Raw genomic sequence first — 27,103 nt, forward strand, 5'->3', positions numbered from 1 at the left:
GAGCTGCACGGCAGGAGCCTCTTCCCAAGCAAGGTGTTGCTCCCAAGCAAAGAGAAGGCTCCAGGCCAGCCGGGGCCGGCTCCTCCCTCCCGGGAGCGGTTCTGCCTGTGTCTGGAGCAGTGGGAATGCCTGTCTCCACCTCCTCCCCTGCCTGGAGCGGGGGCAGCTCGGGCTGACTGGGAGTGCGTTTATAGAACTGCATCTGCTGCACCCAAAGCAGGCGGGGGAACCGCCGGCGTGGGCCAGGATCCCCCCTGTGCCAGGCAGGGAATGCCCCCCGGCACCAGAGGGGTGGCACCGGTGTCCCCAATCCCGCCGGCGGGAATCGCGGATTAAGGGGACTTGAAAAGGGAATCTGTGCAGAGGGGGAGAAACTCGATTAGTCTTAAGACCAAACAAGCACCTTTGAACTGCCCGAGGCCGGAACGAGAAGTGATTAAACGCCCCGGGCTCTCGGCGCTGGAGGAGCTCCCCCAGCCTTGGCTGCGAGCCCCGCGCAGCTCAGCGGGTTCAGCCGTTTCTATGGAGTTCGCTGTCGGTCCAGCCCCGGGCGAGGTCTCTGCAGCGCCGGCGGAGCCGATCGATGGAGCTCTGGCAGCTCGGCGAGGAGCTGCCGCCTCCCCACCTCCTGCAGGTGCCCTGGAAACCTTCCCCGGGAGCCGCAGGGCGGTGCAGGGGGACCCGGCCGAGAGCAGGAGCATCCACCGGGATGCACATCCTTCCCCGTCCCCCCGGGGCCGGAGCCCTCTGGCCGTGTCGCGTGGCTGAGGCAGGAGGTGACGCCCCGGGGCACAAGGGTCAAGTGGCAGCGCTGAGCGATCACAGAGCCCTCGGGGGCTCCTGGGCTGGTGGACGTGCCTCCCACTCCCTGCAAAGGGCGAGGCAGCCGTTCCCTTTTATCCTCACGGCTGTGCTGTGTCACAGGCACACGAGGATGCAGCGCTAGGAACGGGCACGGAGTGGTTTGGGGTGGATCGGCTCGGCCCCCCTGCCTTGGGGTCAGCAGGAGCGAGGGGCTCACCCTGCCAGCCCCACAGCAGGGGGGGGTTGCACAGCAGCCCCCGTGGCCCTGACAGCAGCGACAGGCCATGAGCATCGGCACAAAGACCACCTGGAAGGGCTTCTCCAGAGGAATGGGAGCTCCACAGCCTCAGGAGAGAAGTGGCTCTCACAGGGTGCTTCGGGGGTTTATGCAAAACGAAGGGGCATTTCCCTGCGTGTCCCCAGGGCTGGGTAAAACATCAGATCTCCCCCCTCCTCCCCTGAGGGGTCCGTGCAGCTGAGCCCCCTCTGTGACCCCGGGGTTGTGCTGCAGAGCGCTGAAGCAAAGCTAACGCCGAGCATGTGCTCCCATTAAGTGTCTGCATAAACGCTCTGCTGAACGGGGGCCAACGTGCCACAGCATCACCCATTTGGTTCGGCCACATGGGCAGGGATTTTATGTTATTGAAGTCCTGCCAATTAAATCAGGTCACTCCAGCCTCTCTCTCCTGCCTCCCCGGCTCTCCCGCGTGTGCGCGGCTGTTCTTCCCTCCCCACACACGCACACACGGTCCAACCCCCCGCCCCGGGCCAAGGCTCTGGGAACGAGCCAGACCCCCAGCTCGGCTCCTGCTCCTGAGCGTGAAACGGGGCTTCAATGGCCACTGTCACTCCCGGGGCCTGTGGCATCCGCAGGGCTCTGACAGGCGCTGGATGGGGCTGGGAAAGGCATTTCTAGGGAGCGTCGCCGGGAAGGAAACAAAAAGCTGGGGTCGCTCTGCTGCCCCCACCCCAAATGCTGCCTTTGTCTGAGCCCCACTGCTGTGTCCGACAGACCCTTCTTCCCACTACGCGTGGGTGTGGGGGTGGGTGGGGGTCTCCATCCTCACCCCTTAAATGGGTGGCACAGCTGGGACCCCAGAGCTCCCCCCCTGAGTCAGAGCAGAGCAGAAGGCAGCTGTCCCCCCGGTGTTTTTCAAGGTTAAGAGTCTCTGAACGTTTCTCTCCAGGGCAAAACGAGCCGCTGGCAGCACGTCTTGCTTGGGGACCCCCTACCCCGAGGTGCCTCGAACCCCCGCGGGGGGGGGGGGGTCTGCGCTCACCCTGGGGAGGGGGCGCTGCGAGGGGCTCGCGGGACCACCCAGATCTCCCCAAAAGGCAAAGAAATCCCGGAGGGGGTTTGGGACACGAACCCACCCCCCCGAGTGTCCCAATTCCCTCCGAACGCGGGGCCACCGGAGACCCCCCCCCACACCCCGGGGCTCCCGCGGGGAGGGGTCCCGGTGCCGCAGCGGGAGGGGGATGAACTGCGGACCGGGGGGATAAGAGCGGCCCGGTGGAGCCTTTGCAGGAGATTTTTATCTATCCCTTGTCCTCGGGAGCATCAGCCCGAGAGTCTGGGGGTGCCGGGAGCCCCCCCCGGGTGCCGCCAGAGCCGCAGGGGTTAAGCGGGAGGCCGGCAGGAGCTGATTCGGGTGGGTGGCACGTCGTGGCGACAAGACTGGAGCGAGGAGGAGGATTGGGAAAGGGAGGGGAGAAGGGAGGAGGAGGAGGAGGAGGAGGAGGAGGAGGGGAGAGCGCTTGCAGGCAGCGGGGACTGTGCGGCTGCAAAGGAGCCGGGCGAGGGAAGGATGGAGGGCTCTCGCCGCCGCCTCCAGCCCGGGCGCTGAGGGCCAGCGTGGCAGGGGGGGGTCCTGCTGCCCCTGTCCCCACACCCCCAGAGGGACAAGGAAGGACCCCCCAGCATTGACAGGTCCAAAGCAAGCCGGCCCTTTGTCTGCCGGCGGGGCTCTGCCCGAGCCAGATGTGCGGGCAGCTGTGCAGGGGAGCGGCAGGCGATGACAGCGGCGCCGGGAGACGGGCACAGACTCCAAGGGTGAGTTGGGGTCCAGCCCCGATAATTGCATTGTCCGTCGAGTGTGACTTTGGGCGGGGGGAGGGCTCCTGTGCCTGGGGGTTCTGCATCACGGAGCCGCCTGCTTGGCAGTTTGTTTGGGTTTTGGTTTGGTTTGTTTTTTTTTTTTCCCCTCTTTCCAGAGAGCTTTGCTTTCCCTGATCAAAGGCGGGTTTGATGATAAATGGTGTATTTGGAAATAAAAAGAAGGAAAGCAGGTGATAACGCAGGAAATGCAGAGGCATCGGTGCGTGGTCCAGGGGGGGACAGGGGGTGCGGGAGGGAGAGGAGGGTTCTCTGGTGGTCGGGAGCTGGATTCCCGGTCCTGGAAACTCCTCTGGGATCGAGTCGATCCTCACCGCAGCGCCGATGGGGATGTGGGGTGACAGCGGCGGTGCCAGGGGCTGGAATCCAGCCTTGCCCGGGGCTGCTGGCAGGATGCGATCCGGGCGGGAGCAGCGCTCCCACAGCATTAACCCCTCGGCGCCAGAGCGGCACGGAAAACCTTAGAGGAGCGAAGCGAAGTGAAGAAAAAGGGCTGTTAAATAAACAACCCGCTGCTTTGTCTCCCTCCCACCCTCACCTGCCGGCGCCAGGCTCGGCCGCCCAGGGGAGGGGACAGGCTGACCGGGGATGGGTGGGGGGACAGGGGAAGGAGATGGCAAAGGACACCCCGTGAGGAGCCGCCCTGGGCCCGCTGAAATGATTTCGGTGATGTTACCCCCTTCCCTGCTTCTCCTCCCGCAGCTGCACAGGAGCCACTCACCCCCCCCTGCAATCCCCGTGCCAAACACCCACTCGAGTGTGTGGCCGTGCCCTGCCGGCCTGGGGGGCCGTGGGATCGTCCCAGGGGTCTCTGTGCAGGGAGGGACCCTCTGCTGACCCACCCGGGCAGGGGGCTCAGGGCTGGGAGGGTCCGTGTGTGGCTGAACCGTCTGCTGCCCTCGCCTCTCCACCTCTCCCTGCTTCCTGCCAGAGCCTGGAAAAAGGGATTTGGGACCTGTCAGCAATGCCCCGTTCTCCCATGAGGAGGGGGAGAAGCCCTGGGACACCCAGGGCTTGTCCCATCATGGTTGTGGGAACTCGGAGGGGAAGAGGGAGAAATAGGGCTGGGAAAAGGACCCTTGGAGCGGTGTTTCCAGGGAGCCCTTTGCTGGAAGTTGTGGGGATATGCTGCCGTCGCCTCTGGGTGTGAGGGTCTGGCTCCTCAAGCCTCGATCTAAGGAAGTTGGGGGGTCAGAAGCCACCCAGGGGTGTTGCCCGTCTCCCCCTCCTCTGGATGCTGTGCTGGTGCTAAGCCAGGACCCAGCCCTGCCCTGCAGGCACGGGCAGCCCCGATCCCGCAGCCTGGATGCAGGAGAGCTCCTGGAAAGGCTGGGAAGCAAATGTGTCACCGCCGTCTCTCCCAGCCCGAGCCTGGTGGAGCGATTGGAGGTGGCTCAGGGCAAGCTCTGACTGCTCCCAGCCCGGGGTGTCCATCAGTCCCTCGTGTTCACACCTGGGCCATCATCATCATCCAGCTCCCATCCTGCATTCCCGAGGCAGAGGACCCTGGTCCTGCTGGCACAGCCTCTGTGCTGGGGACAGGGCTCTTCCCGGCTCTCCCATCCCTGCGGCTCTCCCAACATCCTGGCTCCTCTCTGTGGGCACTGGGGGCTGCTTTGGCACAGGGCTGGCACTGGTGCAAGTGGCTGAGCAGAGCAGGGCTGAGGGCCAAGACCCGGGCTGAGCCTCTGCTCCTCAACCATCTTAACCCCCTTCCTTTGGGTGGGATCTCTCTTTTCTCCCGCAGCACAAAACCGGGGGCTGAGCGTCCCCTGCCAGGGCTGAGAGCTGTGCCAACACCCCTGGCAGGGCCTGCAAAACCCCTCTGGCTCAGGGGAAGGGTTTAGGGGTTAGGCAGGACCCTGACATCACCCCACCCCAGCTGGCCAGGGCTGTGGGAGCAGCAGGAATTCTGCCCCCCCCCAACACTCACTGTACCCGAGGCTGCGCAGTGACCTCCCCGGGGGGCAGAGGAGCTGCCAGGGAGGCTCCCATTCCCCAGGTGGAGCAGAGCTCCAGCTGCTCTGCCCAGGCCCTGCTCCTCCCTGGAGCTGGAAGAGACATTTCCCTTCCCCTCAGGGCTAGGATCCTGGAGTTCATCCCGGCTAGCACAGGGATGATTCGGTGCCGGGAGCTTTTTCCAGGTGGACATCTGGAAGGCTGGGAGCTTTATCTCTCCAAATGTCTCCCTTTCTTTATTCCCAGATGTATCTCCTAAACCCCCTCTGCAGGGTAGGCCCTGACCACTGCCCCCTTTTCCCTTCTGTCCTGTGAGCTCCCAAGGGATAACATTCCAGCTGCTGCCCTGAGGAGCAGAGGTGCCAGCCCGGGATCCCTGTGATCCCCTGGCACACAGGAAATCACCACCACCCTCCTCTCCTGCTCCCACTTCCCTTTGTCAAGGAACAGGGCAGGTAGCAGGAAAAACGTTAACATGAAATGAGTTTAAAACTTCCCCTTGGAAGTCAGACGGTCCCTGTTGATAAAGCTCTGCACTGGGACTCTGGGGTTGAGTTTTGGGGGTCGTGGGGCTCAGGACAGCCCCCCGTGTCCTCCTGCTGTTCCCTGCAAACCCGTTTGCCCCTTCCAGCATCCCTTTCATCCCGGGGCTGAGGCAGCGGCTGGAATGCCCGACACCGTTCCAGGACATCAACCAGCTCGTAGGCAGCGAAATAAATGGGCAGCTTTAGTGCCTGGTGATGGCAGAGTGGTGTTTTGTGATAAATATATTTATGGTGGGGTTTGTAAAAGGCTGTTCCGATGGGTGGGTTTTAGAAAGGCGATAAATGGCCGAGAAAATTGCTCTGGTTGCAGGTGGGAGCAGCGGGTGCAGCCCCAGCACCCTTTGAGGTGCCTTCCCCATCATCCCCGGCGGGGATTGGAGCTCCTTGATGCGGGGAAAAAGGGTCCCAAAAACCACACCCTCCCATCAAGGGCCCTGAGTAACCCCCCCCAGGAGCTGTTTGCAAACACTCCGGCGGGGCAGGAATTATCTGCCGGCTCTGTTTGATGTGCAATTCTGAATAACAAATAAATATGGGAAAATTGGGATCCGTTCCCAGACAATTCACAAAGGGCTTAATTGGGACTTAAGTGGTGCCTGAGTCTTGGGCTGGCTCTCCGCGCCGGGGGTGCCTTTCACCCAGACGGGGAAAAGAGACAAACTTGGTCAGTAAATGACTTGTGATAAATCATTCACCGACTCTGCTCGGAATTAACGCCGACTCCCCCCCTCCAGCAGCTCCGAATCGCTCCAATACCTCCTGACCCCTGCCCGGGCTCTGGAGCCACTCGTTGGCTTTAAAAGCCTCTCCCAGCCTCTATTATAAAACCATATTTCGTGGCATTTATAACCTGTCATAAAAAGAAGGGGAGGAAAAAAACAAAAAAAAATCTCTCCCAGATTAAATTTGGCGTGCGAGGCCCGAGCTTTGTCCTTCCCGTTGACCAAAAGCTGAGGAGAATCTGTTTGCGGGTTCAAGCTGAGAAAATTGTTTGGCGTGAAGAGAGGCCACTGTGCTTCTGTGAGACTTAATAACGGCTCGCTCGGAATTTAAAAGCCTTCATCAGTGAGGAATTTGTAATCAGCATAAAAGGGGGTTTTGCATTTTAACCAGCTTTTCCCAAAGGAAGGGATGAGGCGGCTTCAGATCTCTTGGTTTTTTTGGAAGGGGGGGGGGGGGGAAAGCATCTTTGCTTCTCTCCCGCCTCAATCCTCATTCCCAGCAGTGGGAATACAGAGAGGGGGGGAATAGAAAAGAATAAAAAATACAAATATCAGGTCAGCTGAAAAGGGGGAGAGGGGGAAAATGGTTTTTCCCTATTTATGAGCCATTAAAAACCGAACCCATTTGGTTTGTGCTGGAAGAAACATTTCACTCGCGTGTCCTTCCCCGTTCACAGGGTAATTATTAAATTCAACGCAACGTTTTGGGTGCTCGAACCACCGTTTGACGCCTCATCAAAGCGGCTCAGTTGCCTTGAAAAAACCATTTGGGCTTCAGAGTCTGCCCAAAAAAGAAAAAAAAAAAAAAAAGCAGCCCTAAAAAGGGGCTGCGTCGTTTGATCCCAATTTGCAAATCGCTGCGGTTGAGCGGGAGCCGCCTTTTCCCCTCGAAGGTTTTTATTCCCATGGAAAATCCTGCCGAGTGCCCGTTTCTGAGTCACTTTTCCCAACTCCTCCGAGCTGTCGCTGCTGCTCCGAGGCGCGATGGAGCCGAGAGGGCTGTCCCGAGCCTGGCTCTTGGCAGCTCCAGCGGCTCCCGGATTCGAATTCCCTGATTCCCCACGTGCAGCGGGATTCATCCCTCCATCCCGTGTTTGAAAGGATCAAAGAGCAGGATCGGGAGCAGTCCTGGAATTCCAGGGCCCTGACACCCCTTGTGTCACCTGCTCCACCCTGGAACCACCTGCTGTGCTTCCCTTTCCATGACATTATTGTTCAGTGAGACAAATAGGATTTTAGGGACACTCTCCAGCTACGTTTATGGTTATTTATTAATTCCTTGACTCCATTTTTTGTGGGTTAAATCCTCCTGGGAAGCTGAAGACACGGCCCTTGTGCCCCTTCCTTGGCCAGGGGTGCCCTCCCTGACCTGGCAGACTTAGGGGTTTTCCCTGTTTTGCTCAGGTTTTAAGGGAAGTTCAATGAGCAGGGATGTTTTCAGGGCCCTTTACATCCCAAAGCCACCCTGCTGGAATCTCTGCTCCAGGGCTGGCAGCAGGAATGCTGAGGGATCCAGGGGTCCCAGGAGCTGCCTTTGCCTTTGGTTGGGATTTTTAAGGGAGTGGAGGGGAGGCCAAAGTCATTTTATCCTGGGAAAACACAGGAGAGGACGATGCACTCGGGTCTTGTGGAGTAACCACTCCCAGCACGTGAAATCCCATTCCTGGCACGTGGAATCCTGTTTCCATCACCCAACATCCCACTCCCAGGGCATGGAATCCCATTCCTGGCACGTGGAATCCCACTCCTGGCACGTGGAATCCCATTCCTGGCACGTGGAATCCCATTCCTGGCACATGGAATCCCACTCCTGGCACATGGAATCCCGCTCCCATCGCATGACATCCCGTTTCCAGCACGTGGCATCCCACTCCCAGCACGTGGAATCCCGTTCCTGGCACGTGGCATCCCGCTCCTGGGTGCATGGAATCCCGCTCCCACTCATCCAGAGCCGGCAGCTCCCTCCTCCCCGTGCCAGGCTTGGTGCCATCCCACTTTTCCCGCTGTCCTTGGTGGTGCTGATGCTCTCCTTGGGCAGCCCCTGTGAATAAATAACGGGCTGAGGGGGATTTAAAATCCAGGCTGAGGGGACTTTGCATCCAGAGGCAATGGAAGGGGGTCCACGTGGCTCCTGCTGGATCCTCCCCAAGGGATGAATCCTCCCTGTGCTCTGGCTGAAGGAAGGGGGTCACCCCCCAGCCCTTCACCCCCCTCCTGCCCCCAGCCCGTGCCCAATCCAGGCAGGATTGCCCACGGCGCAGCTTCCCGGGATGACTAAGAGTGGATGAGCCACTCCTGGAAACTCAGCAAAGATCTAATTCTGTGAATAAACCGGAAAAGAAACAGAGAAAGGGGAAAAAAAAACCACTAAAAAACCCCAAAAAACCCACAACCCACCCTCCTCGCCGGGGGGAAAGATGATGATGGTTGTGAATTAAAGGCAAAGTGGGTGACATTTCCGCCAGCTGTGTGCAGCTGGGGGGGGTGGATGGGGAGGGACGTGTGTGGGGGCAGCGAGGCTGCAGTTCCCAGAGAGGATGGAGAGATGGGAGAGATGGGAGAGATGGGAGAGATGGGAGAGCAGGACCTTCCCACACCGTGCCCGCACCCCACGCTCCCCACTGGCTGTGGGCAGCCCGGTGTCACCAGGTGTCAGCAGCCCCCGGTGCCTTGGGGACAGGAAGGTGCTTTTCCTGGTGCTCAGTGTCCTTGGAAACCGAAGGATTTGGGATTTGCAGGAGGGGATGGCCGAGGGATGCACCTTGGAGCCCTGAGGATCCTCCTTCCTGCCCCAGAGTGGATCAGGAGGAGCTGCCAGGGGCATGTCCTGGCTCAGCCACTGCAGCTCCAGCCCAGCAGCCTCCAAACCCAGCAGTGCCAGGGGCCAGGTCACTCCAGCTCATCCCACTCTTGCTCCCAGGGGTTAATTCCCTCCTGGCTCCCAGTGTCACTTGGATGATTTTACTTCAAATAAGGCTGGGAGTGGATTTGACCGAGAACAAGCTCCATTCCTCACCCAGGAAGGGTTTTTTCAGTCCCCTTCAGTTCAGGGAGGTGCAGGGGGGGACGTGCCACCCCCTTGGCTCTGATGGCAGGGTCCCCATCCCATTGGAAAATCCCTCTCCGTGGTCTCTGCTGGTGGCAAAGCCCCCCCAGCACCCTCACAGCCCATCAGGACTGTGCTGGTCCATCCCCCCCCCAGCTCTCTGAGCCCTTCCCGGCTGTGGTGGCTCCACAGGGCTTTGCCTCCATCCCAAGGATCCACTCCATGCCCAGGCAGGGGGGGAAGCAGCCCCAAAGCCGTGCCTGGCAGTTGCTATGGCAACCCCACATTTTTCTTATGATTCCTAATGACTTATTGGCATTTGCACTAATCTGCAGCTTTTTTGGCTGCCAGAGGTTGTTCCCCTTGCTGGATGGGGCTGGATCTGCTGGATGTGCTCTTGTCTGGAGCAGACAAAGCCTGGATTTGCTCTTGTCCTTGCTTTTTTTTTTTTGTCGCTGGAGCTTCGCTGCTCTTTTGCCACGTCCTACAGCCACCCATTCCTGGGCTGGATTTACCAGCAGCGCGAGGAAGGGAGAGCTGGGTCACCTTTCACTGTCCCCTGAGGGGTCTGCCAGGACTTGGTGTCCTTATGGCAGTTCCAGAGGCATCTCAGCAGCTCGGCAGGACGGTGGGAAGCAGCCAGGGATCCACAGGGCAGGCTGAGCTTCCCCCCAGGGCTGTCTCTGATCCCACAGACACAGCTCTGGGCTCACCCAGCCCTCAGGTTTGGTACCTGCAGCCCTTTATCCCCACCCTGTGCCCCCTTCCCAAGGCTGGAATCACCCGTGGCACCCACCCCTCCCTGTGCCCTGAGCCACCTCAGCTCTCCCTGCCGGCTCCCTTCGCTCCTGGAAGAGCAGTTTAATCCATGAATGGAGGGACAGATGAGGTGGAGGGGGGAAGGCACCTGTGGAGCCTCGGGTACCTCCGTGTGTGAGCGAGGTTCCCGCTCTCCAGCCCCTTCCCTTGGCACCGGCTGTGCAGCATTCCCGCCCGCAGCGATATTGCTCGGCTGAAGAAATATTGTTTCCAACAACAGACACCTCTGGAGAAATAACAGGAGAGCTCCCATTATGGTTTAGGTTTTAATTACACCCAGGAATTCATTCCTGCTTTTTAAGCTTTAATAACCTGGTCCTCCCCACACGCCCCTCCCTTGCTGAGGGAAGTTTAAAGAGCCTGGATTTATCCCTCTGAAGGGACCAACATCCGAACACTGTGGTGGAAGAATATTTCTTCCTCAAATAGCCCGAGGGGACATGCTGGAGCAGCCTCTGGCTGTGCTCAGGCTCTGGATGAGGACAGGACCTCCAGGGCTGGGGGCTGTGAGGTTTTACACCTGATCCAGGGAACCTGGGCTGCCCTGAACCACCTTCACCGGTGCTTCCACTGTCCCCCTGGGAGGGGACAGGCTTGGAGGACACGAGGACGTGCTCCCCCGTGGTCTCTGTGCCCTTTGGAGCCCCGAGCCGGGCTTGGCTTTCACGGCTGGTTTGTGGAACAGCACGTGGATATGGGAGCTCAAAGCCTTTGACATTGCCCGGGGCATCCCCTGGCAGAGGAAGCTGCCCTTGGCCTGGGCACAGGAAGGGAGGGAGGGCTGGGGGGCTGCTGTGCAGATTTAATGCCCACCCCCAGCCCCGGGCCGTGCCGGGGGTATCGATCGTTCCCGTTCGGAAGCCGATCTGCTCGGGAAGGTCAGCGGGGATGATGCAGCACCGCAGCATCCTTTGTGCCGCCAGGACAGCGCTGCCCTGGCCGTCAGCCTGCAGGGTTTAGGGCACGAGGGGCCCACGGGATGGGGTGCCCACCTTTGGGCTGTGGTCTCTGAGCACCCAGGGGGTGGCACAGGCATGGACACTGCCCTGGGCTCTACGTGTGCAGAGGAAGGTGGGGGCGGCCCCGCCTGGCGCTGCAGCTCCGGGCGTGCTGCTTGTTTGTCTGATTAGAGAGACGGAGAGATAAAGGGAAGCGATCTGAGCATCCCTGCTCACTGCCAGCTCCTCTGAGGGACTGACTGCCTTCTTCAAAGGGACTCAGTGTCCAGAGCTCTCCTCATCTCCCCGACGGGCTCCGGGCAGAGGAGCCCCTGGAACATCTTGTCCCCCCCCAGCCATGCAGGGGGGCCTTTCCCTGCATCTCCCACGTAGCACAGAGGGAAAAGGGATGTCATGGCAATGCAGATCATCCTCTGCTGGCGTGCACCTGCCTCCCCAGCCCCGGCTCGGCGCTGCCGGGCACAGACACCCGTGCTGATGACGAGCTGCTCTGGCTGTCGCGTTGCCGCAGCTCAACAGGCGTGTACAGCCACAGGAGTTATCACAGCCCCGTGCCCGGCTCCTGTCAGCCCCTGGCAGCTGCCACGCTCCTCGCTGCGTGCCCACAGCCCCTCCCAGGGCTGCTGGAGCTGCTGGAGCTGTGGGAGCCAGCGCTGTGTCAGAGCCTCCCGGGGGAAAGGAGCTCCCCCCGGCTCTGCTCGCAGGGACCCAGAGTGGGGCAGCCTTGGGAGGGGATTTAAGAGGTTATGCTGGGGTGAAGCGTAAGGCAGATGCTGCTCACCTGCCTATGCCCACCTGCCTGTGCCCACCTGTCCGCTCCTCACCGGCCTGGCCCCGCAGCCAGGGGTGCTGGTGACAGGGGAGGGGAACCAGGCTGAGCTGTCCGTGGTGCCAGAGGGTTGCAGGGGGATGTGTTCCCACGGGAGAGCCCATCCTGCTGCAGCCTCCATCCCTCCATCCCCCAGCACGCTCAGCTGGGGTGAGCCCGGGCCCTGCAGCCCCCGGGCGAGCGTCGTGTCCGGGGATCCTGCCAGGAATGCGGGGGGTGGGAGAGCCGGAGCGCGGGCAGGAGCTGGAGGTCTCTGTTTCCGCTGAAATCTGGCACCTTCCCCCTCTCTGGCAGCCCCACGAGAAGCTATAAATACACCCGAGTGTTCACAACGCCCTTTCCCTGGGGATGGAAATCAAGGAGGATGCTCTGAAGGGGGAGGTTTGATTGATGGGAGCCGGGCTTGGCACAGAGCCGGGTTTGGGGAGAGGGGGGAGATGGAACAGCAAGGGCTGAGGGCTCCCAGCCCAGCACGGGGGGAGACCCCTCGCTGTGGGAGGGAAGGGGGGACGTTCCCAGGTGTGTCCCTGCTGTCTCCGTGCAGGGGGAGGGCGGTGGATACTCCCATTGAACAGCTGGATGAGCAGATCGTTAGGGCAGGGTGGGCTCTGATCCACTCCAGGTGCTGGATCTGGAGGCACTGAGGGGCTCTGGGGGCCTGGCAGCCCCCCAGGGCTCTGCAGCCAGGCTGGGGACCCCCGGCCAGGCCGCTCCCAGGACGTCATTCCCAGGGCCTGGAGCGGGCAGCGTCACCAGCCGGAGCTCAGGCTGCCTGGGCAGGGTTCAAAGCCAACCCACCTGGGACCGAGAACAATTAATTTCCCCAATCTGCACAGCGATCAGCTTCTGAGGCGAACAATTAGCCGGTCACAAATTGTAATTGTCATCTCACTTCTGATTTTAATTTGGCCTAATGAAGGCTAAGTGGTTCCGTCGCGCTCCTCCTCCCCCGGCCCCGCGGCCCCCTGGCATTCCCGGCTCAGCCTGGCCCTGCCCGGCACGCAGAGCTCCAGGGGGAGGCTGGGAAAGCCATCAATCCCCCTCGCAGGCAGCTCGGTTTCACATCTCAGGGCCAATAAAGGTTTTATTTAAGGGGAGAGCCGGGCTGTGTCCATGCATCCTGCTTTGTCACAGCCCGTTAGCCTGGCGTGCCTGCCCCCTGAGCAGGGGCTGTCAGTCCATCCTCATCCCAAACAACGCTCTCATCGCTTCCCCCGGCCTCATTTAAACTGGCTGATGCTGGTCCATCTGTCTGCACCCACTGCCCACCCCACCCACCTTTGCCTTAGAGGGAAAATGTCATTTCTGTGACCCTTGGATGAGCAGAACCCTGTTTTTGGGAGCTGTCTGAGAGCTGTGAGGTTGAGTGTCAGCACAGCCTCAAGCCCACGCTGGGACACCACAGCTCAGCCCCCCATCCCTGCCACGGCCCTGTCACCTTGTCCTGTTAAAAGCAGCAGGTTCTGAGAGGGAGAAATCAGTGTATCAGCAGGATGAATATTAAATGTCACCTACACCAGCTGATCTCCTGGGGAAAGGTGCCACCTCCAGCCTGGAGACACAGGGGGTGCTCAGCGGTGCTGCTTGGCTGGAGGTGCACAGGTTGGGCTCTGCACTCATTAACACCCTTCCCCAGCTCCCTGTATTCCCAGAGCTTGGGGCTGCCTCATTATCTTTGAAATCCCAGAGTTTGGAGGCCATTGGAGGGAAGGGACACAGGTGCTGTGCCTGCACATGCTGGCTGTGTGACCCCCCCTTCCTCCATCAGCAAGCCCAGGTGGCCCCATCCTGCCTCTCCACGTGGACAAGGGTGCTGGGGCTCTGTCCCTCTGCACCCTGGCTGTGGGTTGGGTGCGAAAGGGGAGTCTGGGATGCAGAGGTGCCTTAGCAAAGCTTTGGGCTGCCTCCCCTCTGACCATCCAGACTCATCCACCATTTCCATGCTCGCCCTTCCCACCCTCCCTGTGCCAAACCGTGACTGCTGCCGAGCTGGGAGCCCTTAAACAGGTGGGACAGAAGTGGCACAACTTCTCTGTTTCTCTTCCCTATTGCCATCTGGGGGTTGTGTTATTATTATTATTATCATTACTCCTCGATTTCGCATCCCCTTTGAATGACAACTCCATCAAAGCAGCTCCTTTGGAAACGTCAGGTCCATTTTTGATGAGTCGTCAGTCTGGGTGATCAGGGCTGACAGATGCCCTGCAACAGACCTGGGCTCTCTAATGCACTGCATGGAGTCTTTTGTACTATCCCATTATTGCATTTGTTCAGCACGGCATGAAATCTCTCCTTCAGGGGAGGGGAAGGGGTGTGTGGGGGGGATTAACCCTCCCAGCAACGCCTCCCCTGTCTGGGGAGTAGCAGAAATCAGGCTCTGAGGTGACATTTAGAGCTCCTAATGTCACTGGAGTCCAGGGAACTGCAAGGCCCTGGATCACAGTCCACTTCTGGTAGCGCTGGCCCGATGAGAGCTGACAGTGGGTTCACAGCCCAGAGACGTGGAGTGAGTGTGAGCAGCCACTTCTGTCACTGTCACCCACGGGAGGGACGGGACACGTGGCTTTCAGTGCCACTGTCAGCTCCTTCAGGGTGAGGATGGAGCTGCTGCATCCGCCTGGCTCGGGGCTGTTCCTGCTGCTGTTGAGTGGGGTCAGCCCTGGTTTTATCCCTGGGACAGCCAAGAGCATCCCAGGCAGCTCCATGTCCCTCCACACTTCAAATACATGGCAGGAGTGGGAGAGGTGATCTGGGCTCCCTCTCCACCTTCCCTTGCCAATACGATGCTCAGAGATGTGTGGAAAACGTGTCTCCTTGGTGTCCTGCCTCCCCAATCCACTGATCCCTTTCCCAGCATCCCACCGGTCCCTTCCTAAGCCCCGGCGTTGATTTTGGAGCTCCGGGCTGTCCGACCCCCCTGCCCAGCACTCAGCCAGAGCTGCCAGGGGGCTGGGGGAGGGCTGAGCCCAGCGATATCCCCCTCCAAAGCTGCGTTCCAGGCGGGAGGAGCAGCCGGAGGGCAGAGCCCACCCGTGTCCCCGGGATGCTCCCGCCTGTCCCCCGGGAGTGGGATGGGACAGCCCGCGGTCCGGCTGGCTGTGGCCAGCGCAACCCCTCCAGGGAGCCGCTTCCCGGCACTCCCTGATCTGCATCCCGGAGCCTTTGTTTGCTCTCATTAACGCGTCTGAGCAGCGCCTGATGTGTGAAATAGCCTTTTCATTAGCGGGAATTGGCGGGGCCGTCTGGGACCCGCGCTCAGCTTTGCAGACAAGCCTGGGCTCGGTTTCTGGCTTCTGGTGGTCAGAGGGCTCGGGCTGAGCCCAGGGGATCTGTTCCTCCACCTAAAACCACGAGTGGGACAAGCCACCCGTGTCACCCGTGGGTGCGCCCACGCCGCGGTCCTGCCAGGCAGGACCATCTGCTGGAGCAGGGCTGGTGCCTCTGGAGCCGGGAATTTTCCTGCAGCCCCTTCGAGCTCCTGGGCCTTTCCCCGAGCCCAGAGGAGCTGGACTGTGTGAGATCCCCCCTGAGGAGCAGGCTGGCCGTGAATTCAGGCGGGGGCCGCAGCCCACGCGGCAGCGTTTGGGGACACGGTGGTGGCTTTGTGTCCGCCCGTGCCGGGCAGGGACTGGCTCTCCTGCTCTCCAGGTCTGGACAGGCTCATTAAGACAGACCTGGAGGAGTTTTCCGGGCAGTTCAGGAGCTCTCCTGAATTATTTAGCACGCGGCTCTCCGGCAGGGCGGGGAGGAGGGACCGGGGGAGCTCATTAGTGACCGGGGTTTTGTCTCCTGGCCACGGCACGGCGGTGCCAGGCACAGGCTGTGCCTCGGGCACGGCTCCCTCCTGTCTGCAACAACAGGGAATGGAGCTGGGATTTGTGCCTCTGACCCGGGCAGGGGGGAGCAGAGCCTGGGAGGGGTGTTGGTCAGGGACAGGATTTTCCAAAGCCTCAGGGAGGCAAATGCCATTTGAAACCTTTTTTTTTTTTTTTTTCCTGGGCTTTCAGAGCCTCGGTGAGGGCTTTTAGAGGCTGAAGGGCTCTAAATTAGCTCTTTCCACTCAGGAAGGAGATCCTGGTGACAGCTCTGGACAGCAACAGTTGAGAAGGGCACGTGGCAGGAGGGAGATTATCAGGGATTAAACAGAGCCAGGGATACATCTGGACCTGAGCAGCACCTGCAGGCTCACCTGTCCCCACGGGATGGGGCTGGACAGGGAAGCTCCACGGCCAGAGCTGCGAAACAGGCCCTGTGAGAAAGGAAAAATGGACTGAGGCTCTTCAGGTCACGAACGAGACGGTGGCGGGGGGGGAGTGCCCAAAAACCAAGGCTTCCACTGACCCTTCTTCCCCCTTCCCCAGCCCCTTTCTCCCTGGGGTGCTCTTGAGTCTGGCACTGGAAAAGGGACCTCTGGGGTGCTGGGAGGGGGCTCTGCAGGCGCAGCTGGAGTTCAGCTCTTGCTGCAGCCACGGAGCCGGTGCCAGGAGCGAGAGATGCTTCCAAAAATGCAGCCCTGAGTTGCAGCCCAGCACAGCTCAGGTTCTGTTGCACTGCACAAATTCTGCAGAGGGAAGGACAATCCAGCTCCCATCTGAGGCCCTCTATTCCCAGCCTGGTGTTTTTCCAGGCTCTCCAGAGCAGGGCTCAGCCAGCTTTCCCAGTTGGCTTTTGCAGGACGTTTACAAGTGCCCAGGTTAACCCCTGGCCTGCAGACCAGCCCTGTGATTCCAGGGATAAAAAAATGAGATGCCCCCAGGCCTTCCTGGCCTAAAAATAATGGATTTGAGGCTTCCCTCAGCCCTGCAGTGATGGGGGGGGAGGGGCAAACCTGCTGCCTCTGGGGTTTGTGCCATTGGCTTGACACCCCCAAAGGCAGCTTTGGCAGCAGGCAGGGAGGGTTGTGCCCCCAGTGAGGTCTCGTGCTCCCAGTTTTTGCAATCAAAGTGGAGGAGGGAGATGAAGGGCAGGGAGAGTCCCCACAGATCAACCCCAAGAGGAATAAACCTTTGGAAAGCCCAAACCCCACTGGTGGTGCTGAGCTGCATTTTGGAGAAAGGGACCCCCAGCCCAGAGACCCCAATTCCTCCCTGAGCATCTCCCCGACCACCCAGGCACCCAATCCCTTGGATATCCCTGGGAGACGATCCCAAACAGCTCTGGGATGTGCCCAGCCCTGCGTGGGCAGTTTATGGCTGAGCAGGGCCAGGCCTTGCACGCTCCAGGCTGGAGGTTGTGCCTGAAGCAGCATCTCCAGGAAGCCACAGGAACCTGTGGGAGCATTTTTGGAGGCAGCCAGAGCCACCACAACCCTTCCAGAGCCTGGAAGCAAAAGAAGAAGAAGAACAGGCTTATTTCCCAGCCCTCCTCATTAAAAACCATCCTGAGTGAGGGAGAGAAGCACCCAGATAAGAGGCTGCTCCTGCCCCCGGCTCCTGGCGATAGCGAGATGCCAGAGCCGAGCTTTGCTGCTCCCGGCAGCTTTTTATCTCCTGCCTTCCTCCCAGACAAGTAGGAATAATGTTATCGCCCTCCCTGCCAGCAGAGATGCAGGAGGCTCAAAAAAAAAACCCATCCCTCTGTCTCTGTGCACAAAACAAGGCTTAAATGAGGAAAGAAATAACTGGAAAAGCTGGAGCAGCATCCTGGTGCTGCTGGGTCTGCAGGGACACCTTCCACCAGCCCAGGATGCTCCAACCTGGCCTTGGACACTCCCAGGGATGGGGCAGCCACAGCTGCTCTGTCAACCTGTGCCAGGGCCTCCCCACCCTCCCAGGGAAGGATTCCTTCCCAATATCCCACCCTCCTTCTGCCAGGAAAAGGGGCTGGGATGTCTCAGCAGCTCCTACTCCAAGGAAGCACCTTCAGAGCCCCGGCCGGGGTGGAAAAGCAGCTGCTTTTCCGGAGCACAAATTGCAACAAACCTTGGTAAGGGGTTTGCCACGTTTTGCCCATCCTGTGTAAATGTTTTTCCGGGGATAAGATCCTAAAATTCCAGCTGGAGGCCGGAGCGTGGCTTTGCTGCCGTGGCCGGGATGAGGGGACAGGCGGCACAGGGTGGGACACGTGTGGGGATCCCCCACGTCACCCCATCCCCCTGGGTGGGTTGGTTGCTTTAGCCAGGGGTGAAGCTACTGGAGAGCTGAGGCAGGAACACCCTCCCACCCTGGGAACAACCTCCCACCCTGGGAACAACCTCCCAGACTGGGAACAACCTCCCAGACCAGGAACATCCAGACCGGGAACATCCTCCCGTCCCTCGAACGCGCAGAGCGGCGCAGTACGCCCGAATTTCATAAAAACGCCTCGAACAGACAAAAGTTTCTCCTTTTGCCAGCTGCTTAATTAAATTGCCTAATGCTGTTTGCGGTGGCAGCACAAACTGCCGTGTTTGAGGCCCGCGGTGTTGCCATGGAGCTCACCCGCGGCTGGCGCGGCGGTGCCCGAGCATACAGATGAGGGGGGAGCATACAGATGAGGGGGGACGCTGGGGATGGGCAGGGGGGGGGCGGTTGATGCCTTGCATGGGGAGATTTGGTGCCTCTCCTTCCTTTATTTGCCTGGTTGTTTCCCGACTCGGCAGCAAACTCCCTGCCGAGGGGTTGTGTCGCTCGGGAAGAGCAGCTGCTTTTCCACCCCGGGGGCTTTGAGGGTGTTTTTCTGGGAGTCGGGGGCTGCTGAGACATCCCAACCTGCATTTACCGGGAAGGGGGGTGGGTTTAGAGGGGATATTGGGAAGGAATCGTTCCCTGGGAGGGTGGGGAGGCCCTGGCACAGGTTGGCCAGAGAAGCTGTGGCTGCCCCATCCCTGGGAGTATCCAAGGCCAGCTTGGAGCAACCTGGGCTAGTGGAAGGTGTCCCGGGACAGGGGATGAGCTTTGATGTCCCTTCCAACTCAAACCATTCCGGAATTCCATGATTCCCACCCTCCTGCCCCAGGCAGGACTGTGAGGCTGGATCCTGCTCCCATCCCATTCCCACGGGCTGGCTGAGGACTGGAAACAGCAAAAGCCCCCAGGGATGGGCTGGAGGTGGGGGGAGGATTCTCCCACAGCCTCCCAGTGCCACGTCTGATCCTCCTGCGCCGCTCCCGGGGGGGTGACAGGGATGGGAAGGTTCCTCAGTGCCCGCCGAGCCGTGGCCGTGTCAGAGCTCCGAGCGCTCACCCGGAACAGACAGGGCCCTGGCGGGAGCACAGGCCCCTGGGAGATGCCATCCCTTGGGAATGTCACTGCAGAGAGCTGCTGGAGCCACGGGCAGAGCCCGGCCCGGGCACCCCCTCCCCGTACCCATGGGGGGTGGGTGGAATCGACCCCTTCCTGGCAGCACCAGAGGGGCATCGGGCTCCTGTGGCTGCGGGAAGGGAGAGGGAAGGGCAGGAGAGCCCTTCCCAGGCTCAGCTGCAGCCATTTATCTCCTGAATCCAGGCTATCAGACAGATGACAGAGGGAGAGAGGCAGCCGGAGCGAGCGCAGACCAAGGCTCCTTCCCTGGGTGATTTATCTCCTGGCTTCATCCAGCAAACTTGCTGATGAAAAGACTCTTCCCTTCTCTGTGCCTCATCAATTCTCATTCTCGCTGCTTTTCTATTTCCCCCCCTCTCCTTTCCTTGGGTTTCTGTTCCCTTCCCTGCAGCTCCTGCACAGCCCATCTCCCTTGTGCTCCCCATCTCCTGGCCCTGTTCTCTGCTGATCCCTTTGACCCCTTCCTTCTCCTTTTCACCTCTGATCCCCCTTCTTTACCTCCTTGTGGCGCTTTCATTCCCCTTTATTCCTCCTCCTTCCGTCTTTCCCTGCTGTATCCCCCCTTTCCCTCCCTGACTGGGATGGAAAGAAATTCCTTGAGCATCATCAGTAAGTGTCACCACGGACAGCATTTGTAGATGGGGGGAGAAATCCAGCCTTGGATGGAGGCAGAAGTCACAGAAATACCACAGGGAGCTGAGGGAACTGGGTAAACACTGGGAAATTATGGTAGAGATGTGGCATCCCTAGCTGGGGTGGGGAGGTGGGGGGGGGTAGGAAAAAAGGAAACTGGGGTGTTTTCCACTTCCATGCAGCAAATGTTTCAGTCTCCTGAATCTACATTTTCGGAGACAAACAATCTGGGAGCAGAAGCGTCCCCGGCTCCCTGCTGTCGCTGCTGTCGCTGCTGTCGCTGCCGTCGTGCTGCAGCCCACGCCGGGGAAGAGCCGGGAATGAGCCGGGAATGGCAGGTGGAGCTGCTGGAGCCGCCAGGGAATGTGGCACCCGCGGCCTCCGGGGGGTCCCGATCCCTCCCTGTTCCCACAGACCTTCCTGCAACCCCGTCCCCTCCGTCCCCTTCCCCTTCCTGGCTCCCCCGAGGCTCCTGTCATCCCAGGCAGTGTCTTCCCACCGGCTGCACGGGCGGCAGATCCATCTGTCTCGGAGAGGAGATGGGATCTGGGCTCCCTGGGAGGCACCACTTAACCCCGCGGCTCCAGCCGGAGCTCTCCATTTATTTGCCTCAATCCCGGCTCCCTCCACTTCCCTGCCTTGCTCTGAGCCTGTCTGGGGGGAAAATAGGGGGATTTGGGGCACAGCCGGTGCTTTGCTGCTGCTGGAGAGCCAGGGATGGATGGGCAGGGTGGGGATTTGTGCAAGGGATGTGCACAGGGATCGCTGCAGAGTCACACACAGGGAATGGATCCACAGGGATTGCGGCTGCCCCACCCCTGGAATGTCCCAGTCCAGGTTGGATGGCACTTGGAGCAACCTGGTCTAGTGGAAAGTGGTGAGATGAGCTCCAAGGTCCCTTCCAACCCAAACCATTCCATGATTCTCTGATTCCATGACCCCACTGTCCCCCTCAAGGTCGAGGTCTCCCCTGGACCAGCTCTTCCCCTGGGGTCCCCATCCCGAGGGATGGGAGGGATGGGGATGCAGCTCCATAGGAGGAGGCCTTTGAGCCCAAATGGAAACCCAATGGAATGAAAACTGGCTGTGGAGCTGCAGGAGCACCTGCTCCATCCCCCCATCCATCTCGGGAGCAGCACAATGAGAGGCTAAACGGGTTTGCAGGTCGTTACCTGCAGGCTGCTCCAGAGCCTCATTAAGGAATAATGAGCCTGACTTTGCTGGATAATGGATAGAAACCACACAGCGTGTTTCTGCCCTCTCCATCCCTGTCGCTGTGCCACCCCCCAGGAGTGCAGGGAGCAGCTCCCAGGGTGTCAGTGGTTTGTTCCCCGCAGCAGGGACCCCACACTGCCGGTGCTCCCCCCGTCCAGCTTGCTCCTTGTCATCTGGAACCATGAAATGTGAAGTTCAGCCCCCAGATTTTCCCACAAAAGCGCCGTTTTCCTGCAAGCTCTGATCCTGTGACTCACACAAACACCTGGACTGTTACGGCATCATCCTGTATCCCGGACTTTTCACAGCCATCAGCGCTGCAGCCCCGTCCTGTGCCAGGAAAAAGGGATAAAACCCAGTCACAGACACAAACCAGCAGAGCTGGGGGCCCTTCCCTGGAAAATACGGGTTGGAACAAGGCATCTTTTCTGGTCCCTGCTTCAGATCCTTGAGAAAACAACTGCAAAAATCCCCTTCCTCCATATCATTTCTTCCAGGAGAGAAGGTTCTGTGATATTTTAATGGCCGGAGAGTTTTGCAGTCACTGAAGTGCCCGAGCACTTAAAAAGAAAGCCGTGGGTCCGTCAGAGGGAGGCAGGAATCAATAGATCTGTCCTCTCCTTTCATGCCGCTTCTCCAGGAGCTGGTTTAAAAGCCAGTGCCCTCTCGGCAGGAAGGGAGGGAAGAGCCAGGGATCAATTCTGGAGCAAGGCTGGGATGAGTCGATGCCGAATAAACTTTGGTTGGAAGCCCTTTCCAGGGGGAGCAGCGTGGTGATAACACAGAGCTGCCGGCGAAGAAACTTTCCCACTCCGGCGGCTTTTTAATGTTTTTCCTGCTGCGTGAGAGTCTTTTAAGCGAGAGAAGCTTTGGGGCTGGGTTTGATTGGTGTCAGCGGGGGGGTGGGAGGGCTGGAGCAAAGAGGGGAGGCAGAGGTGGAGCGGGGGGTGGATCCCTCTCCTCTGGACACCGGGGATGGATGGGGAGAGGGGCAGGAGGGGCTGAGGGGGCTCAAACCCACTCCAGCTCCTCAGTGAACACCCCAAGGAGGAACCCCGAGCCCTCATCCCTGGAGAGGGGCCAAGGCCAGGGGGCAGGGCTGGGACTGCAGCCGGCACAGAGGGGTTTAAGGAGCCTTTGCTGGGACTCAGGTCTCTCTGTCTCGCTCCTTTTCCCCACCACGAGTCCTCCCCTGACACGACCTGTTGTCTTTCAGGAACGACCTTGAGGATGCAGAAATGAATCCCTTGTGGAGGAGGAAGAGGCGAAGCTCTGACTGAGGCGGTGCTGGCCCTGCTGTTCCGTGCTCTGGGTTTGGGCAGGAGTTGGGGGTGGGGGCACAGCCGGAGCTGACGGTTCCGGGGGCTCCCATGGAGCGTCTCCTCCCTCGGCTGCTGTTCCTCTGAGCCCTTCCTGCCCGGCAGGAGCTGCTCCCACCGGCCCAAGATGAGCTGCCTCCAGCCCAGCTCCCTCCTGCTGTGGGTGGTGGCCGCCGCTGCCGCCATCCCCACGGTGCCCTGGAGGGTGAGGTGCCCCCCTCAGTGCGTGTGCCAGATCCGGCCCTGGTACACGCCGCGCTCCGTGTACCGGGAGGCGGCCACGGTGGACTGCAATGACCTGTTCATCTCCTCCGTGCCCCGGGACCTGCCCGAGGGCACCCAGACCCTGCTCCTGCAGAGCAACAACATCGCCAGGCTGGAGCAGAGCGAGCTGGACTACCTGAGGAACCTCTCGGAGCTGGACCTGTCGCAGAACGGCTTCTCCGACGTCCGGGACTTCGGGCTCAAGGACATGCCCCAGCTGCTCAGCCTGCACCTGGAGGAGAACCAGCTGTCCGAGCTGCCCGACGGCAGCTTCCCCGGGCTGGGCAACCTGCAGGAGCTGTACCTGAACCACAACCAGCTCCGCAGCATCGCCCCCTGCGCCTTCGCCGGCCTCGGTGGCCTCCTGCGCCTGCACCTCAACTCCAACCTGCTCAGGGCCATCGACAGCCGCTGGTTCCAGATGCTCCCCAGCCTGGAGATCCTCATGATCGGAGGCAACAGGGTGGACGCCATCCTGGACATGAACTTCAGGCCCCTGTCCAACCTGCGGAGCTTGGTGCTGGCGGGGATGAACCTGCGGGAGATCTCAGACTACGCCCTGGAGGGGCTGCGGAGCCTGGAGAGCCTCTCGTTCTACGACAACAGGCTGGCAGACGTCCCCAAGCGGGCCCTGCAGCAGGTGCCCGGCCTCAAATTCCTGGATCTGAACAAAAACCCGCTGCAGAGGGTCAAGCAGAGCGACTTCACCAACATGCTGCACCTCAAGGAGCTGGGGCTCAACAACATGGAGGAGCTGGTGTCCATCGACCAGTTCGCCCTGATCAACCTCCCCGAGCTGACCAAGCTGGACGTGACCAACAACCCCAAGCTGTCCTTCATCCACCCCAACGCCTTCCACCACCTGCCCCAGCTGGAGACCCTCATGCTCAACAACAACGCCCTAAGTGCCTTGCATAAGCAGACGGTGGAGTCGCTGCCCAACCTGCAGGAGATCAGCATCCACAGCAACCCCATCCGCTGCGACTGCGTCATCCGCTGGGTCAACAGCACCGACACCCACATCCGCCTCATCGAGCCGCAGTCCACGCTCTGCGCCGAGCCCCCTGACCTGCGCCGGCGGCACATCCGGGACGTGCCCTTCCGCGACATGACGGACCAGTGCCTGCCCCTCATCTCCGCCCAGAGCTTCCCGTCCCGCCTGGAGGTGGCCCACGGGGACAACGTGTCCCTGCACTGCCGGGCGCTGGCGGAGCCGGACCCGGAGATCTACTGGGTGACGCCGTCGGGGGCGAAGCTGGTGCCGTTCGGGGCCGGCGGGCGCTACAGGGTGCACTCGGAGGGCACGCTGGAGATCCGGGGGGTGGCCCCGGCCGAGGCCGGGCTCTACACCTGCGTGGCCCACAACCTGCTGGGCGCCGACACCAGGAGCGTGCGCCTGCTGGTCAACCACTCCTTCCCGCTGGGCCAGGACGGGCTGGAGCTGGCGGTGGCGGACGTGCAGCCCTACCACATCCTGCTGGCCTGGAAGCCGCGCCTCAACACCGTCTCCTCCAACCTCACGTGGTCCAGCCCGTCGGCGGGCGCGGGCGCGGGCGCGGCCCGGCTGCCCACGGGCACCCACAGCTACAACGTCACGCGGCTGCGCCAGGACACCGAGTACCGCGCGTGCCTGCACGTGGCCTTCGCGGACTCTCCGGCCGAGGTGGCCTGCGTGAGCGCCAGGACTAAGGAGGCCGTGGCGGGGCGCGGGGCCGTGCTGGCCCGGCAGGCCCTGCTGGCGGTGCTGGGGCTGTGCCTGCTGCTGCTGCTGCTCTTCGGGGCCGCGCTCGCCGCTCGGCGCGGGGGGCCCGGGGAGCTGCCCCGCGGCGCCCGGGCCGTCAGGGTGGTCCACCCCATCCTGGGGCAGCCCTGGGCTCGGGGGCAGCGCGGGGGGCACCTCCTGGCCGTGCAGGTCCAAGCGGCGCCCCCGGACTGCTGAAAGGATGGAGGGGGGTGGGCGGGGATGAGGGCGGGGCGGGGAGGGGAGGGAGAAACTATTTTTTACCAAAAAAAAAAGAACAAACAAACAAACTAAAAAACCCCCAGCGAAAACCGAACTGCGAAACTGAAAAACAGCAACATAAACAAAACAACAACAAAAAAAGGGGTTTTGTGGACTTGACCCAGAGTCGAGGTGGGGTTTGGGGGCAGAGGAGCAGAGCTGCCCAGGAGGCTGGCAGGGCCTCCCTCTGGTCCTGGTGGGGTCTGGATCCGTGTGCAGGCTCAGGATGTGTCCGTGGCTCCCAAAAGCACCCGCTGGGAGGGGTTGGACGGGCCCGAGCCCCAGGGGGATGATGCCCCGAGCGGTTGAAGAGCCATAAGGATGATCAACTGATCACCCCTCCCCGTGTCCCCCTGGCACCAGAGACCCCCCAGAGGTGTCACCTCCTTCGCTGGACTGTCCCTGGTTCGGAGATATGAGGAAAAAAAAAAGCCTTTTCCTTTGGGATCCATGGTGGGCTTTGGTTTCTTTTTTTGGGTTTTTTTTGAGCATTCAGATAATCAGCCCCAAACCACCCCCAGTGCCACCCCCTGCCCTGTCATTGCTGTCGGCTGGGGGGGAGAGAGCAGAGGGCACAGGAGGGGATTTTGGGGGCCAAAAATAATGGAAATGATGATGGTGACACGTCTCAACTGGCATCTCTGCAGGGCTGGGCACCTCCTGCCAGAGCTGGATGGATCTCTTGTCCTGCAGGTGCAGCCTCAAGGTTGTTTTGTAAACTTTTGTGGATAGTGTTAAAAAAGGGGAAAAAAACCCGAAAGGCACAGTAAAAAAACTGCTCCAAGTTCCCATCCATCTCCCAGCCCAGGCGAGATGGGTCCCCGCTGGACACGCTCGGGCTCAGCCAGGCACGAGAAACGACTGCTGTGCCCTGGCTGGCTGATTATTTCGGAGGGAAATGGCTCTCCCTGGTCCCCCTTCAGCCCCCCCAGCACGTGTTCAGGACCAGGGGAGATCTCCAGGGCCCTGAGCACGAGCTGGAAGTTAAATGCAGGCTTAAACACTTTGTTGAACTCGGGCCATGATCTGCTGTGGGTGCTTGGCTGCAAATCCGAGTCCCTGCTCAGGTGAGCAGCTCCCTGTGCCTGCAGATTCCAGGCCTGGAGCAGCCTTTCCCCTCTGCCTTCTGGAAAAGGGGATGCAAAATGAATTGTTCCCCCGTGGCTCAGCTGAGTTGGTGCTGGAACAGGTGGGAGTGGTCGTGGATTGATTCCCGTGGTGTGAACACGGCCCTGATTTGATCCTGCCGAGGGCTGAGCCCCAGGAGCATCTCCCACCTCCTCCACCGTCCCATTCCCGGCAAAAACCATCAGCATTCCCCCAAAAAACCCCCAAGGACAGAGCCCCTTAAAGGCTGTGATTTTGTAGGTGTGGAGGAACAGCCTCTTCGATCACTGGGAGGGGAGGGGGGGGGGCTCAGCCCGAGCTGGGTGCTCCTGCAGTCCCAGACTGACATTCCAGGTATGGGCAATTAATTTGATTTCCTTTGAAAATGGAGCAGCCTGAGGAGCTCTGGGCAGGGGGAGGCACCCACCACTCATGCGGGGCTGATCCCCCAGGGGGGTCCCCTTTGCTGTTTCCCCCTGAGTGGGGGATCCAGCCCAGGCTCCCCCTGGGACAGGAGGGGCCAAATTGCCCACAAACCCCCCCCAAAATGCTGTGAGTGCCCCCTCCCATCCCCTCCCTCCCTCCAAGGGCAGCAGCTGAGAGCACCATAGGTGCCTCATCCACTATTTATTGTTGTTGTTATTTATTATTAAAGCCCCGACCAGCCTTTCCCAGGCCCCCTGCTGAGGGAAACGCTCCATAAGCCATTCCCTGCTCCCCGGCTGGGATGGGGAACGTGGAACTGGAGCAGCTGCAGGCAGAGCATCACCAGCACCATCCCTGTTATCCAGAGGGACGGGAGGGAGGCCCTTCCTCCTGCAGAGAGCACAGCCAAGCTGTGGGAGCCTGGATTCTCCAGCCAGGGGGCTTTGCTGCAGCACACCAGGGAAGTTTTGGGGTGCAAAGCCCAGGATTTTGGAGTGAAAAGCAGGGAGAACAGGGATTTTTCAGGCATTTTCTATTCCCTTCCAGGGGGTGCAGCCCCTGGGGTGCTGAGGAGGGGTCGTGCAGGGGCTCAGCTGCCAGCCCAGAGCACAGGGATGCTCTGGAAAAAGGGAAGCAGGGTCTGACCCGGGATGCTCCCGACTCCAGGGCTCTGTGCCTGGGCCCCCAAGGGCAGGGCAAGCACAGGGCAGCCCAAAAATAGAAACAACATGTTGTGCTTTTTCTCTTGGAGCAGCAGCAGTAATTAACCAGCCAGCAGCTTTAGGGGTACCAGGGGATGGCACTTCCCATTCCTGAGCTCTCACAGATGCTCTGGACAAGAGGATCCCGAGTTTCTCAAGGCCAAGAGATCATCACCGACCCCAGACATCCCCTCAGCCGAGCCTGGGGGGCCTGGGGGGCTCAGTGGGGCTGGGGGGGAATGAGCAGGGGTGGCCTTCAGCACCTTCTGGTTGTCTCCATCCATCTGGGATGTCAAAGGTTTGTTTGGAAATGGTTTTCCTCATCTCCAGGCACTGGTTTCTCCCCCATCCCCCGCCATTCCTTGGCTGTTCTTCAGGTTCGATTTCTCCTTTTTT

At 60.5% G+C, this 27,103-nt stretch overlaps 1 protein-coding gene across 1 annotated transcript; it reads left to right on the forward strand.

The window, feature by feature from the left end:
- The first annotated feature begins 2,535 nt into the window (after window positions 1-2,535).
- LRRN2 (leucine rich repeat neuronal 2) lies at window positions 2,536-24,410 on the forward strand. Its single transcript, XM_027905707.1, has 2 exons — window positions 2,536-2,857; window positions 22,105-24,410. The coding sequence occupies exon 2, from the start codon at window positions 22,335-22,337 to the stop codon at window positions 24,408-24,410; it is 2,076 nt and encodes a 691-aa protein (XP_027761508.1). The 5' UTR covers window positions 2,536-2,857; window positions 22,105-22,334.
- The last annotated feature ends 2,693 nt before the right edge of the window (window positions 24,411-27,103 follow it).

The sequence above is a fragment of the Empidonax traillii genome, unplaced genomic scaffold (assembly GCF_003031625.1).
Source record: "Empidonax traillii isolate 1590-97213 ecotype Southwest subspecies unplaced genomic scaffold, ASM303162v1 scaffold1196:size187323, whole genome shotgun sequence".
NCBI lineage: Eukaryota > Metazoa > Chordata > Aves > Passeriformes > Tyrannidae > Empidonax > Empidonax traillii.

Coding starts and splice junctions, on each gene's coding strand:
- LRRN2 (XM_027905707.1), top strand. CDS start 22,335: ATGAGCTGCCTCCAGCCCAGCTCCCTCCTGCTGTGGGTGGTGGCCGCC.